The sequence below is a fragment of the Calidris pugnax genome, unplaced genomic scaffold, assembly GCF_001431845.1.
Source record: "Calidris pugnax isolate Ruff unplaced genomic scaffold, ASM143184v1 scaffold24, whole genome shotgun sequence".
Taxonomy (NCBI): Eukaryota; Metazoa; Chordata; class Aves; order Charadriiformes; family Scolopacidae; genus Calidris; species Calidris pugnax.
Genome location: NW_015090922.1, coordinates 24,490,469 through 24,504,892, shown reverse-complemented (window position 1 = coordinate 24,504,892; position 14,424 = coordinate 24,490,469). Strand labels below are relative to the sequence as shown.

Sequence of the window (14,424 nt, the reverse complement as noted above, 5' to 3'; positions counted from 1 at the left end):
GAATTAAGAGCTCTCTCACCACCAGGAAGGATGGAAAGGAAGAGAACAAGTTTCTACCTCCCCTAAGCAGAGTTATTCTCTCTCGCCTCTCCCTGCTCCCCTCACAAACTCACCTGACAGGCCAGTCCCATCACAACAATCTAGGAGACGGGAGAGAGATGTCAACTTACTTTCCTGCTGTTCAAGGAAGCTGAATCAGCTTACCATGCAGAAAGATGCACATCAGAACAACAACAACAACAAAAAAAAGCACTGGAAGAACATGGCTGGGAGCAGTACATCCTCCTTCACTAGGGCATGATGTAAGGAGAGATGAAGGTAGAATCAGGAACTACTTAAATTGGTATTAATTCTAGAAGAGATGCTCCTAAACTATACCTTTGCTAATTGAGTCCTTTTAAGTAGGCAGCTTGAAGATAGTAGAGACAACAGCAGCTTCCTGCATATAACAGTCCACATCTACAGTTATGCTCTTTGAGTATTTATCACAGACACAGCTTATACAAAAAATTTTCACACAGAAGACACAGCAGAAGTGCTGAAAGAGAACTGCAGTTGATATATCCACCATCCACTACAGCTGCTACTTCTCAGGTGACACCAAACATTAGCCTAAAGATAGATTAAAACATCTTGCATTATGCTTTAAATCTTCCTAGCATAGAACACTTTCTAAGGTATTTATTAAGAAGGCTTTTAGTAGTGATTCCTAAACCTGGCAATTCTCATGGTTATCTGAAAAACATTCCTTTGAGCTTTGAATGTTACAAGCAAGTAAAAGGACTCACATCTGTGAAGCAGAGGGAAGACACAATCTAGTATCCTAATTTAGCAATAAGAAAGTTGTTACAAATAAAGGTGAATTTAGCGCACAGATAATTTTGAAACATAGCAAGGCTGGGAGAGGGATAAACTCAGTCCAAGCATAGACAGTAGAATAGCAACAAAAATAATATAGTAGTAAGAAAGTGAATCAGGTGCAGGTAATTTGTCTAATATTTGTGCTAGGTGCAACTCTTTTGTGAGCAGCAGCTCTTTAAAGAAAAAATATACTAAACTTCTCCCATTTACCTCTTCCTTTATTTCCATAACTCTCCTGTCCCATATACTAACAGGGGGTCACAGTGAATGTGCACTGTGTAGACGATCGAATGCTCCTTGAAAAATATGCAGTCTTTGCATGTAAGATTACATGAACCATCCCATCTGTTTAGCACAAAATTAAAACTTTTAAAAAATAGTTATTTGCAGGGAGAATATAATCTTCTGTGCTTTTAAGAGACAGCAAATAAAACAAACACTCTGAAAAAGCTTAAACATTTTACCATCAAGTTCACAAAAATGATCCTGTGAATCATCGTATCTTGCCCAGTCAATGAAAGCCTCCTTACTTTGGTTACTGAGGGGAAGAAAATACATTTGATTTTAAACTTTTAAATAAACAACATCAATAAGAGCTACCAAAAGAAACACAATCCACATATAGTAGTTAGCTTGGAACTGAATTCTGAATTACTGTATCTGACACTCAAGAATATATGGAGTTACCACTTGCTAGCAGCACAGAGATCCAAGCAGGCAATACTTTAAAAAGTAACTGCAATGCTTTAAAGAGTCATTTTAGCATCAGACAGCAAGAAAGATTTCACCATCATTATTTCAACAAACTGTGCACTGGCAGTGACTTCTCTTTCTTCAGAAGAAGCTTGGTAAAATACTTTCAAAGCATACATCTTTAAACACTCTTCAAAGTACTATTTTAGGAACTGTCACTTGCAGAGGTGGAAGGAATTATTGTATTTCAACAAGATCTACAATAGTTAGCCTTGCTTTTTACTGGGAAATTGGACGTCTAAATGCCCCTTCCAAGCTAAATGACTCCATGAGCATGACTTGTCTTAAGGCTTTTAAATAATGATGGTATTCCACTCCCCCTAGCATTTTCAAAGGTGTATGTACCAGAGAGACAAGTACTTTGAAGCTCCCACACTATGAAACAGTGTCAAAAGCTGAACGCTTTCTTCCATGCATATGTGCAGCACAGAACTACTGCTGCCACAGTACTGACAGCAAAACATAAGCACAGTTAAGACTGGGAACTCTGCTCCAGGGTACAGCAAAGCACCTTGAAATAACAAAGGAAGCCTATTGTGTTTGATCAAATTAGTACTAGCGCAATTCTACAAACAGAGGCAATTTTATAACTAGATGTTTCTAATCTTCTGCCAAATCACTATAGGAGATTTTTTATTTGGCCTTAGACAAGGAACTTCTCCATTAACTACTAGCAGGCAAAACTTGATAATAAGAACTACAGCTGATAATGGAAAATAACCCAAAACCATGGGGCTGATGCACTGCTAGGTAGAGCAGAGCGCTGCCTACAAAGCACAAACTTTTCCTGCCACTTGCAGGATCCGTTACCTGCCCTCTCCCAAATTTAATCATCTATGCTAGTCTCACAAAAGGCATTCTCTTTAGCTCTCCATATATGTACTCAATATATATATATATATTTTTTTTTCCCTATAGGAATAAAAGAGAGTTCATAGCTTCTTATTTTCCCTAAAAAGCCTTAGATGAGGGCTCTACCCAGTTGGGTTTAAAACACCACACACCAGACAGTCTCATTCTGTCAGACAACAGGAAAGAGTTTCAACATCTCCATCAGCTAGAACTGCTGAAACCTATGGCTAAGACCTCTCCATCAAAAGTAAAGAATTGATTTTTCTATTTCTGCTTTTTAGAGGAGAGGAATCTGGTAGAATGCAAGCTTTTTTTAAGTGGTGTCCCACATACTTTCCTACTTGGGGTCAACAACATCCTGCAGAATTCCTCCCAAGCAACCTTGACTGTGCCATGCAATAAGCAAGATCAGGGAATTGATCCAAGCTAAAAATAACTTTGCCAGCAATAGAAGTAACTCATAAGCTCCCTGATCTGGTTCACTGAATGATCACAAACAGGCAAATCAGTGTAACAGAGGGACAGAGCAGGACAGAATCCCTTAATCCAGCACAGTAATCGAAAACAAAGACTGATACTGGTAAAAAGCAGAAAAAGGCAGGTTTGTTTGCAAGTTTCCTCCAACTCTTGATGCTGTAAAGTACCTCTTTCAAATCATATCAAAGTGTACTTTTTTAGACCAAAAATAATATCATTTAACACCTTTACCTTCACATGTTCTTGTATCATTTCACATTTACTTTCTAATGGGCTATGGAAAGAATGGAGAACAAAAACCAGCACATTGCAAAAACAAGACAGACAAAATGGAACGCTCCTTTGTTACTATTTTTGTACTGTTGTAAATCACAACATACCTTAAGGTACTGTTAATTGCTCCCAGTTTGTTAGCTTGCTCACAGTCTTCCAATTCTTTGGAATTATTTGCCGCTTTTGAATACTGTAATAAAGTTCATATTTAATATGCAAATTGATTACATGAAATCCTCTGAGAACAGGTGCCATGAAAGGTAGTCCTAGGTTTAGCAGAAATTGGCTAGTATCAGGGAAAATCCTGAGGACCACTTATTTCCATTGTTCTTCACTTAATTTCATCAGGTTAATTTCACTCTGTGGATTTAACTACCACAAAAAGTTCAGCTAAAAATATCAAAAATTGTTTTGTTTTGCCCTTTTTTTTTTTAATTAAATGGAGTTCCAAAGTGTTTCAGATAGCTAGATGCATTATTGTAAAAGAACACTTGAAGACAAGCAGTGTCACAGCTATAAAGATACCTTGTATTTCTCAAGCATAATTACAGCCCAAGTTTCTTGGTCACTTCAGTAAGAAAACATATCAGTTTTTGCCATTTTCCCCTCACATTTCATTTAATCCTATTCATTAGCACACTTCAGACACACACAGATCTGGAAGTCAGGCTTTTCAAGCTGACCTCAAATTTTTATTATTTTAAAGCCTGAATTGAAGTATTTGAGCTGAATTCTGATTCTACAGTATTTTTAAAAAAAGTAATCCACTAAAGTAGACTCCTACTATTAGAATACTTCTAAGGAAAACAGTTGAAGAATTAAAGATTAAATTGCACTATTCTTCAATGATACGGTTATGTCAGCAGGGAATTTGTTAAGTCAGTAAGCTTAAACCTCAAAAAATCCTTCTAATGGTTTTGGAACATAATAGATAGCATCAGTGCTCACTTAAAAGATAAACAAACCCAATTTCCTCTGTTTTGGTTGGGTTTTTTGTGTGTATGTGTGTCTTTTCTTTTGCAGACTGAGCCTTAGGTTTACACAGACTTCTACCTTATCACAGTCCTTAAGAAATACAGAAAATGATTTAACATTAAGCAACTGATAGCTTTTATAAAGCTAAACTGGTTGCTTCCCTTCATTCCAGGCCACATACATACTGACATGAAGGATTAATATCTAAGATCAGCTCAAAATAAAAACATAAGCTAAAGGCTTTTGTCAACCCTTTAAAAATTGCAAACAACAGTAATAATTTGATACATTTTAAAAGGAAGAGACTAGTTCATTTCTGAGGACAGACTTGTGGTCAAGATGCAAAACTCCTGTTATTTCCTGCATGAATTTAGGAAAGTTGCATGGTTTCTTATCCGCAGTGCATGCGCATCCCAGAATCACAGAACAGCCCAGGTTGTAAGAGACCTGGAAAGATCATCTGGTCCAATCTTTTGTGGGAAAGGGAGCCTCGGTGAGATTAACTAGCACCCTGTCCAGTCACATCTTGAAAACCCCCAGTGATGGGGACTCTACCACATCCTTGTGGAGATTATTCCAGATCTGATTGATTGTATTGTAAAATATTTCTTATATCAAGATGAAGCCTCTTTTGGTACAACTTTTACCCATTGCCCCATGTCTTCTCCATGTGATTTCTTGAAGAGAGAGTCTCTGCTCTCTTTGCAGCTGCCCTTTAAGTAGTGGAACACTGTGATGGGGTATCCAGAAAGAAAAGACCTAACTCCCTCAGTCTTCCCTCACAGGGCAGGTTGTCTAGCCCTTTGATCATCTTCATGGCCCCACTTTGGACTCCCTCTAGTCTGTCCACATCTTTTTTGCATTGTGGGGACGAGAACCAGACGCAGTACTCCAAGTGCAGCTTGACAAGTATGGGATTATCCCATGCCTATCTCTGCTAGTAATGCCCCTAGAGATGCAGCCCAGGACCAAATGTGACTTTGTTGCTGCAGTAGTACACTGCTGACTCATTCAGTCTGATATCCACCAGGACCCCCAAGTCCCTTTCAGCCACGCTGTTCCCCAGCCACACAGATCCTAGCCTGTACTGGGCTCTCTAGTTATGTTGTCCCAGGTACAGGACATAGCATTCATCTTTGTTAAACTTCATACTGTTCTGGCTAGCCAGCTCTTCTAGCCTGTTCAAGTTTTTCTCTAAGATGGCTCTCCCATCTGACATGTCCACCTCATCAGCCAATTTGGTGTCATCAGCAAACTTGGTGAGGGTGCTTTCAATCCCATCATCAAGATCATTTATGAACATGTTGAACAGCACGGGGCTCTGTATTAATCCTTCAGGGACCCCATATGTGACAGGCTTCCAGTCTGAGCAAAAACCATAGATTAGCACCTTCTGAGTGCTACCTGTTAGCCAGTTTCCTACCCATGTTGCAGACCATCCATCCAATCTTTATCTTGCCAATTTGTTCAGGAGAAGGCTTTGGGAAACAGCATCAAACACTTTGCTGAAGTCCAGGGAAATTATATCCACCGCTCTCCCCACATTGACAGAAGATGTTATTTTGTTATAGAAGGCAATCAGGTTAGTATGGCAGGACTTGCCTTTGGCAAATCCCTGTTGTTTCTTTCTAGTCATCTGCTTTATTTAGTTTGTAATAGTTTCTAGGAGGACTCGTTCCATTAGTTTCCCAGGGACTGACGTAAGATGAATGGGCCCATAGTTTCCTGGCTCCTCTTTTGGGCCCTCGTAGATGGGTGTGACATTTGCCCTCTTCCAGTCATCATGGATATGCCCTGATGTCCACACTTTTTCCAAGATTATAAACAGCGGCCTTGCAATAATGCCAGCCACTTCTCTTAACACCCTGGGGTGGATTCCATTCAGGCCCAGAGACTCACGTGGGTTGAGCCCTTGCAAGAGGCTGCAGACCACCCCTTCCTCTACTATTGGTGGGTTGATCCATGTTTTGTTGTAACTACTTGATCCTGCGATCTGGGATCCAGCTGTGCTGGTAAAGACAGAGGCAAAGTACCACCACAACACATATCACAAAAATTGTCAAAAAAAAAAGATTTAATTAGAACCGTTCAGACGAGTAAGCAATGTGACTTGCTTTAAAGATACATTTGCCTGCACCAATACAAGGAAAAACTGCAGAACCTAATGAAGGCCAAAAAAAGTGAAGGAGATTAAAAAACACAAATCATTTAAACCTTGTTAGGGGCCTTGCCCATAACAAATAATTACTCAATAAGGAACTTCTCACTCAATTTTCTTGGACTTGCCAGGTGTGGAGCTCATTCTTTAGCATCATATAGATGTTAAATGGAAAAATCTAACAAGGAATGGATCTGACCTAGAATGAAACAGTCACTGCTGATGAAATAACATACTGAGATGCTGAAGTAAACATTCTGCATGTCTAGAACTGCAAACCAAACCCTACCCTGAAGTGAGAAAGTAACTGCCAAGAATATCATCCTAAATTTAAGGTTTCAAACAGAACCAACATTCAAGTCTCAAAACATGTTTCCGGACTTCATTATTCTTCACTGTTGAACAGCAACAGCTATTGGATCAGTGCTCTGCAACCACTGACTACAGACAAAGTATCTGCTCCTGCCAAGGCAGGATCTCCTAAGAGCACTTTCTAGCAGATAACAAAAGTGGTGGGCAGGAAGCAAAATATTAAGTTAGATGTTGTCATCTTGAGGTACTGCATCCTGTTCCTTGCCTCAAAGATTAATACAGAAGCAAAGTTTGTTCACTGTACTCAGAAATGAACAAAGAATTTTTCATCAGGCATTCTGCAGCCCTGTACTGCTGTCCTTGCTCATTCACTAGACTCAGTCTGCAGCAGCCCTCAAGCTGTGACAGACTCAGAATGACACGACTGTACCTGCCATATAAGAAATACTCTATTATGCATAAAAGTAAAAACATAGAAGCCACATATAGAAACTGATCAGTTAACAATTTCATCACTATGCCAAGACTGGAGGTTTATAATAAAGAGCCACACAGCTATTGTAATGTTCAATTAAAAATAAAATTAGAAAGAACTTAGAAAGTAAATAAATACTTACTTTATTAGAGCTCCCAGCTTTAATTCCAACAGGTATTTTGCTCTAAAAACAAAAAATAAATCACATATTTTACATTTTTCATAGAAATTATTATGCTAGATTAAAATTAAATATCAACTTAATTTTTAATTATTTTTTTAATACAAATTAAATATCATTCCTGCAGAGGTCAAAACAAATTTGTTTTTAAATAATTAGCTTGCTCCTTTACCTTTTCAACATGTTATATCTGAAACAGTGCTAGAGCTTAGAAGAGACTTACTCTTAAAGTTGTTTTATTGATAAATTGGCTAAGATGTTAAAATATTTTGGTTGTATTTCTTCTTTTGAAAGGGAAAACAATTTTATTGTCACTCTGATTCAAATTTAACTTCTCATTAATAAATATTATTGGCATAGTATTAGTCACTGCAAATTAGCACACTTTCTAACCAAACAACCATTTTCTAGTTCATATTATTTGATCCATACCTCAGGACAAGGCTCTACATGACAATCTTTGATAGAACAATGGCCATCATCAGCCCAAAATGGGCATGGTCTCTTCAGGTTCACCTAAACATACAAAACCAAAAGTTTGCAATCAACATTTACATAAGGCAATTTTAAAAAAAAGGGCTCTCAGTAAAAAATTTCAAATTAAAGGATACACAGAAAAAGGGTTAAATTTAGTACTTTAAGTCTGGAAAGGGGTTTGTAGGGGTCTGGTTGGTTGGTTTTATAACTGCTTTCCCTCTGAGTATAAGCTGAAGCTTGTTGCAGTGGAATTATTAGTGATCATGGTCTCCAGCGTACACAAACACATAGTATGTTAAAGCACAAATTAAATCTCTCACCACTAATATAGCTTCAAAGCAGTAAATAAACTGTTAAAAAAAAAGGTAGATCAGACACATGCAGCTCTTAAATGGCTGTCTTTACAATCCGTTGCGTTCTTACTATACTGATCAATAAAATACATTTGATGGAGGACAGACTAGTGCACAAGTATACTGATCGAAGTAAGTGCTTGAATGATTTCAGATTTCAAGCAATAAAAACAGGAAATCGTTACTGCACATCATAGCTAGTCAAGGAAGAATGAGTATGATAATGGCCTCAAATTAGAGAGCTGATATGGTACAAATATAAATAATGAAGAGAAACCACTTCAGAAACATTACCAGCAAACTGTGACGATTAGTGTTCCTATTTGTCATCAAATGGCACAATAAAGGTAGGGAATACCACATATATTAGTATCCAATACACAGCAAAAGTTTCAAACACTTTACTATATTTCACTTGCATTGTCAATGTGAAAGTCAGTGAGGAAAAAACCAAAGTAAATAAAATCGCAGTTTTCCTTTACATTAACCCTATATATACTAACAAACAGCAGTGATAAAAATACCACCCTTTGACCTCATCACTCCTAAACTGAAGACTATAGACCTCAGAAACACTGCAGAAGTACACCATCTTTGAACTATAACATTACAAATAAAATACAAAGTCTTTATCCTCAGTAGCAACCACTATTTTCCAGATAAAAAGTCAGTTCTCAAACTTTCAAAGCAATAAAAAACAACCATTACAAAAATTACTTTTTCCTTTAGCACATCATATTAGTTTTCTTCAGTTGATAAGTACTATTCATGAAGATATTCAACTGAAGTCACTACTTATAGGCAAGAACCTACACCTTGAATAATTTGATATATTACTTCTTGTTTGAAACTGTTGAAGACGTTGAATTTTATTCTGCAGTCAGACACAGCAAGAGTTCTATAAAAAGCACTGCAGAATTTAGCCTGATACCCCAAGCATGGCATCAAGTCCTAGAGCAGTTTCAACAGAAAAATTTAAGAATTATAAATATGCTTATATAAATTATTTAAATCTATAAATCTGAAGTCAGAAAACTAATCCTTATGCTAGCTTATAGAAAACAATACTTACAAGCTCTACAGTTAATTCATAGTGACACACTACAAAGAACAACATTCTTGCTATACCTAGCATGTTAAAAGATTGAGACTAAACGCTTCATCAATTTAGTTTTCAGAAAGACATGTTTTCCCTTTATATATAGGGATATTTTTCTAATTAATGTAATTTATATCCTATACTTTCACTTTACATAAGAAGAAACATAGACAGAAAACAAAGCTTAAATGCTTTAAGGGAACAGTCCCTTAAGCAAAAAATTTGCAACTGAACTATAAATGCTATGCTCTGATGAACTTTGGAGCCCACTGCATGTGGTAGTGAAGGGTTCCTCCTATGATAAAACAAACAAACCATTCAATCTTTTAATTTGGAGAAAAACTGAAATCACTGAGCCATCTTGAACAATTATTCCATTAAAAAAACCACTATGTTTTGAACACGTTTAACTGGCAGAGTACATTTATACTGGATCAGTGATTTGCTCTAAGTGGCCTGTTTCAGGGTCGGGGGGGAAATACAGTAATGGAAGCCCAATGGCTACACTCGCTGAACTGACAAACCAGAACCCCAGCAATAAAAAAAAAAGAAATAAAATGAATTTTTTTCCCCCAGCATCATACATAGTATACTAAGCATAAGGAAAACTAGATCAATATGTCTCTGATACAAAGCAGGCACAATATGAAGGATCTGAGATGAATTATAGCCAGATTTTACTCTCCCTCCAGTCTATTCTCGTAATTTTGACAGCTAAGAAAAATCAAAACTATGTACCAGAAATAGATAAACAACCTTTAACACTTGAGGAATAAATTGTTCTGTGGTACTACATACCCAAACTAGGGCAAAACAAAAGGAACTCCCTCTTCAAATGTTCTATCAATACCACAAAAGATCCCCAAAGTGCAAAACTTAATGTTTTACTCTCCCAACTGCCTATGATTATAATAAATTCCTCTACCAAACCTTTCACCAAGTAAGTTCCTTCTGTATTTTTAAAATACGCATACAAAATTAACCGCTGTATAACATCCGAAGGAAAGACTGTTTTCCAGGTTTCCATTTTGATGTACTTATTCAGCCTGACTAGGAATTATAAATTCAGCTTTAAAATGTTAAAGAGATTCCTCAGTCAAAAAAACCTAACCAGACATTAAGCAGATGGTGCAACTTCTTAGGAGTGATGACAACTGTCTTCTAGTTACAGTTCAAGCCATGCTAGCACAGCTACACAGAGATTGTAGGTTGCTTTTCCCACCCCATTTCCTCTATTCAATCCACAAACTCCATCGCTAGAGAATTTAAATTTTAGAATCTTTTGTACTTGTTCAGTCATCTTCTTAAATAAAGCACAAAAAAGTGTTATATTTTATATCACTTTCACAATAAGTGCTATTATATAAAACATGCCCCTCCCAATTTCTACCAAAAAACCCTCAAACCAGCTAACACAGACTACAGCCTTCTTCAAAGTCAACAAAAAAAAAAATGCTAGCACACTTTGGAAGATACAAGTAACTAGGCAGTCACTGTTCTTACAGAGAGGAACACTATAAATAAAGGAATACTGCTGTCTAACCTGCAGATTAATTCAGAAAGAACACCTGCAAATCAAGATATACTAGTCCCAGAATGATTCAAGAGCACTAAAAACCAAACGCACACACTTGGGAGACAACCTGAGGTTGCATAGCACTTGCACTTTAATCACCCTTCTACTTTTCTCAGGGTCTAAAGTACTAGATTTCATTATTACCGCTTAAAGTATTATTCAATACTTGTCACAGATTACAAGTTAGCTTCCTTATCACGAGGCTTCCATAGTTTGTGTTTTGATGTATAAAACTATAGAGACAACATTTTTTTATTAATTTCTTTCATTGAGAAGTGTTCCACTACCTAGAAACCACCTACCACAATTTCAGCAATGCTTTAAATAGAAAGTTTTCTTTGGCCTTTAAATAAAAACTAGTTAGTCCATTCAGTATTATAGGTTAGAGTTCTTTTATGGCTGTTGAACTAGTAACATAATGGGATGATTGTGACTGTAGCTACAAAAGTTCACGATCCAAATTCTTCTTACAAATTAAATTACTTCAGAGGAGGAGTGCTTTCACTCCCAAAACAAGTATACTCCCCCACGCTTATTCAGTATTTAGCTACACTGTAGTTGACCTAGATGATCCTAGAATTGCCTATCCTCACAATTTCCACATCCATCTATGTGCACTTCTGTGATTCTGTGCAGGGATATAAGAAAAACCTCTGTTGTTATTTAGAGGGGAAAGGGTGAAAAACATTCTGACTTGCTCAGTTTCCTTGTTCAACACAAATTCTTCCCTGTCACAAACAGAAGTACTAAATGTCTGGTGATGGGTGGACTGCACGTTGGCCCTTGCAATTGCACGTCTATTAGGAAGATCAGTATGAAAGATGAGGTAGGATTACAACACACCATTCAAGTATGATCTGCAGAACTGCTGTTGAAAGGAAGATTAGCTCTAAATTTGCAAGATGAAATTACTGTTGTAGAAAACCTTGTATACCTGTTGCTCCTCTTCGTCAAATACTTTGGTTTATATCTGTAGCCTTTGGAGAATCTATATTACCACTACTATGTGATGCATTATCACTGAAGTTGTACATATCTTGTTTCTCCTGAAGAGTGAAGTTAAAACTGTATCACGTAGCAGGAGGAGATTCAGGATGATGTTACACAGTACTGCTTGTTCACACTAGAAAGGGAAGATTCTAACACTTTTTTTCTCTCCTTCCTCACATTCATAACTGCATCTTGCATGAGTTTAATACTTGTCTGATTCCAGATCAGCTAGATAACTTGCTACATCCTGGAAAGAAAAAAAAAGAACAACAACAAAACCCCCCCAAAAAACCCCAAACCAAACATCTAAACTAAAAATCTACCAGGTTAAAGAGTGATGCATTGGTCTAATGCAGTCAGACAAGCCCAAGAGCTAGAAGTAGGGACAAGCAGAAAAGGCAGGATGGTCTACTCTAAAGGAGTAAAACCTCCTTTTTCCAGTGGCAGGCAACCATCTCATTAGCTCAGGCAAAATGCAACCTCATTTTCAAGTTAAGCATACCCGAAAACAGAAGTAAATCAGGCTACAAAGTCTTATTTTGCTCATCAGATTAAACATTTTTTCCCCCTGTATTAGGAAGTCATAAAAAAGTGATATTAAATACTGCCTGAAAGTTGAATATTTCTACCTATTTTTCAAAGAAGCAACAGTTCTCTAGATGGCAAACACTAAAATCAAAACTAAGAGAGCAACTTACAGGAAAAGAAATCATTGCAACATTTCCATTTCACATTACGTACATTTCTTAGAAGACAAGTACTGCGTGCTGTCAGAAAGTTGCTAATATGCAATCCTCTTCTAGATGCAGCAGTACAAAGATACTACCTTTAAAATTACCACTTATCAGTTGAATGAAAGCAGTCATGAATTACTGTCACGGACTCCAGGATTAACACAGCAAACATGACGTATTACCAACGTAACTGTCAGGGACTAAAAACCTGCTACAAACAAATTAAAGAGTTGTGGGCTTCTAAAAGACAGCTTAATGCAGACAAGTTGGTTTGATATGTAATCCTCCCTATATTTTCTGGATTTAAATTATTCAGGAAAATACCATTCTAATTGTACCTTGTAATATCTGAAGTAATCACGCTCTTGCAGTTTTTGTATTTTGGGGAAGATCTTGAAAGTATTGAAGTCATCGATGCTTTCTATATCACATAAACAATCGTCTAGGACTCCTGTGAGCTATTAAAAAAAATACATTAAAATTTATTTTTAGTAATGCAATATTAACTACAGAAAAATCCTGTAAAGAGAAAAAAAAATCGCAGTCAAAATAAATGCTAGTTAAATGCAGCTCCACAGCATATAATTTATTTCTCACCATTAAAATACTCTGGAACATACCTTACATACTCAGAATTAGAAAATAACAGACCTTAGCACATGTGAGCTTCAGTCCAAATGGAATGTTGAATCAATGTTAGCCAGATTAATAATTTCAGGCCTGAAATTTGTTGACAGATTCAGCACATAGAACTTTCTGCCGAATGAGCAGCAAGATTTTCCAAACTACGGACACACGTTAGAACATCAGAGCAGCATACCAAGTATTCTCCTAGCAAACACTGATTAGTTGAATTGCCTAAAAAATGCATCTGTCATCTTATAATTCTTCTCAAAGTGTAAGAACACTCCACCTAGTTTCTTTATAGGCATGGTAGAAAGGGGAATATGTACTTCTGTGCCCAAGAAGTTAGTAACAGTTAAATTCTACAAATAGGAAAAACAGGTGCAGGCACCTATGTTGTAAAGCTATAAATCTACTATGAAACTAAGTCTGACCATTCCCTCTTCCTGTGCTAGGATAGCAAGCTGGTCCAAGGCATTACACTAGCTTAAGACCAGCTCTATGAAAAGGAGCACACACAAGTGCTACTGTCAGCACAGGAGAGGAAGGCAGGACTGTGCAAGTCACACAACTGACCTAATAGACTAAGCTACACCAACACTTCTGCCGAGACCCTGACAGTGTCTTAGTGAAATGTGGAAACACTGGAAGTGTGATTCTATGAATTTTTTATGATACTAGCTACTCCTAAGCATAGTTTCTTAAACAACTACAAACATGTTTGAAAGGCCTTTCAAACATTATGCTTGAAAGCTTTAGACCATATCTAAAGGAATGGAAGCAAACAGCACTGATACTATTACTCTTCAGCCAGACAAGAAATTCACTGACACACAGGATGGCCTAGACAGCATATAAAATAGGAAAGCCTAAACATATCTTGCACAGGCTTAGAAGAACTAACTATTAAAAGGTTATGTGCAAAAGAGTCAGAAAATATTCTGTGGCTCTTTTTTTCTCCACAGATTTCACATAGATGAGATTATGAAATCATCTAATCTGTTTCATGCATGATAAATCACTTCACTACTTTACGGAACAGATACCCTTATATAACCAAGCTTGATGTAAGAGAGACACTACAAACCAAATTGTAAGCTTCTGCTCTTTTATGAAGCATAAAGAAGGCCTGGAAAATGGATTTTCCCCAAACTCCCACGAGAATAAAGAGGTGAGAGTATGGCAACAACACATTTAAGTAGAAAATTCACCTTATGTAGAACCTACTTTTCCTGAAGCACTAAATAAGCTGTC

At 37.0% G+C, this 14,424-nt stretch overlaps 1 protein-coding gene across 1 annotated transcript in view; it reads right to left on the bottom strand.

The window, feature by feature from the left end:
* The window catches only part of ERO1B (endoplasmic reticulum oxidoreductase beta), a 30,924-nt gene that overhangs the window by 12,945 nt on the left and 3,555 nt on the right, over positions 1-14,424 (bottom strand). Inside the window, exons 2-6 of the mRNA XM_014950992.1 lie at positions 12,885-13,004; positions 7,750-7,833; positions 7,279-7,320; positions 3,324-3,406; positions 1,326-1,399 (exon numbers count right to left, since the gene is read on the bottom strand). Coding sequence (XP_014806478.1) covers positions 1,326-1,399; positions 3,324-3,406; positions 7,279-7,320; positions 7,750-7,833; positions 12,885-13,004 — 403 coding nt within the window. The remainder of the gene's footprint in view (positions 1-1,325; positions 1,400-3,323; positions 3,407-7,278; positions 7,321-7,749; positions 7,834-12,884; positions 13,005-14,424) is intronic.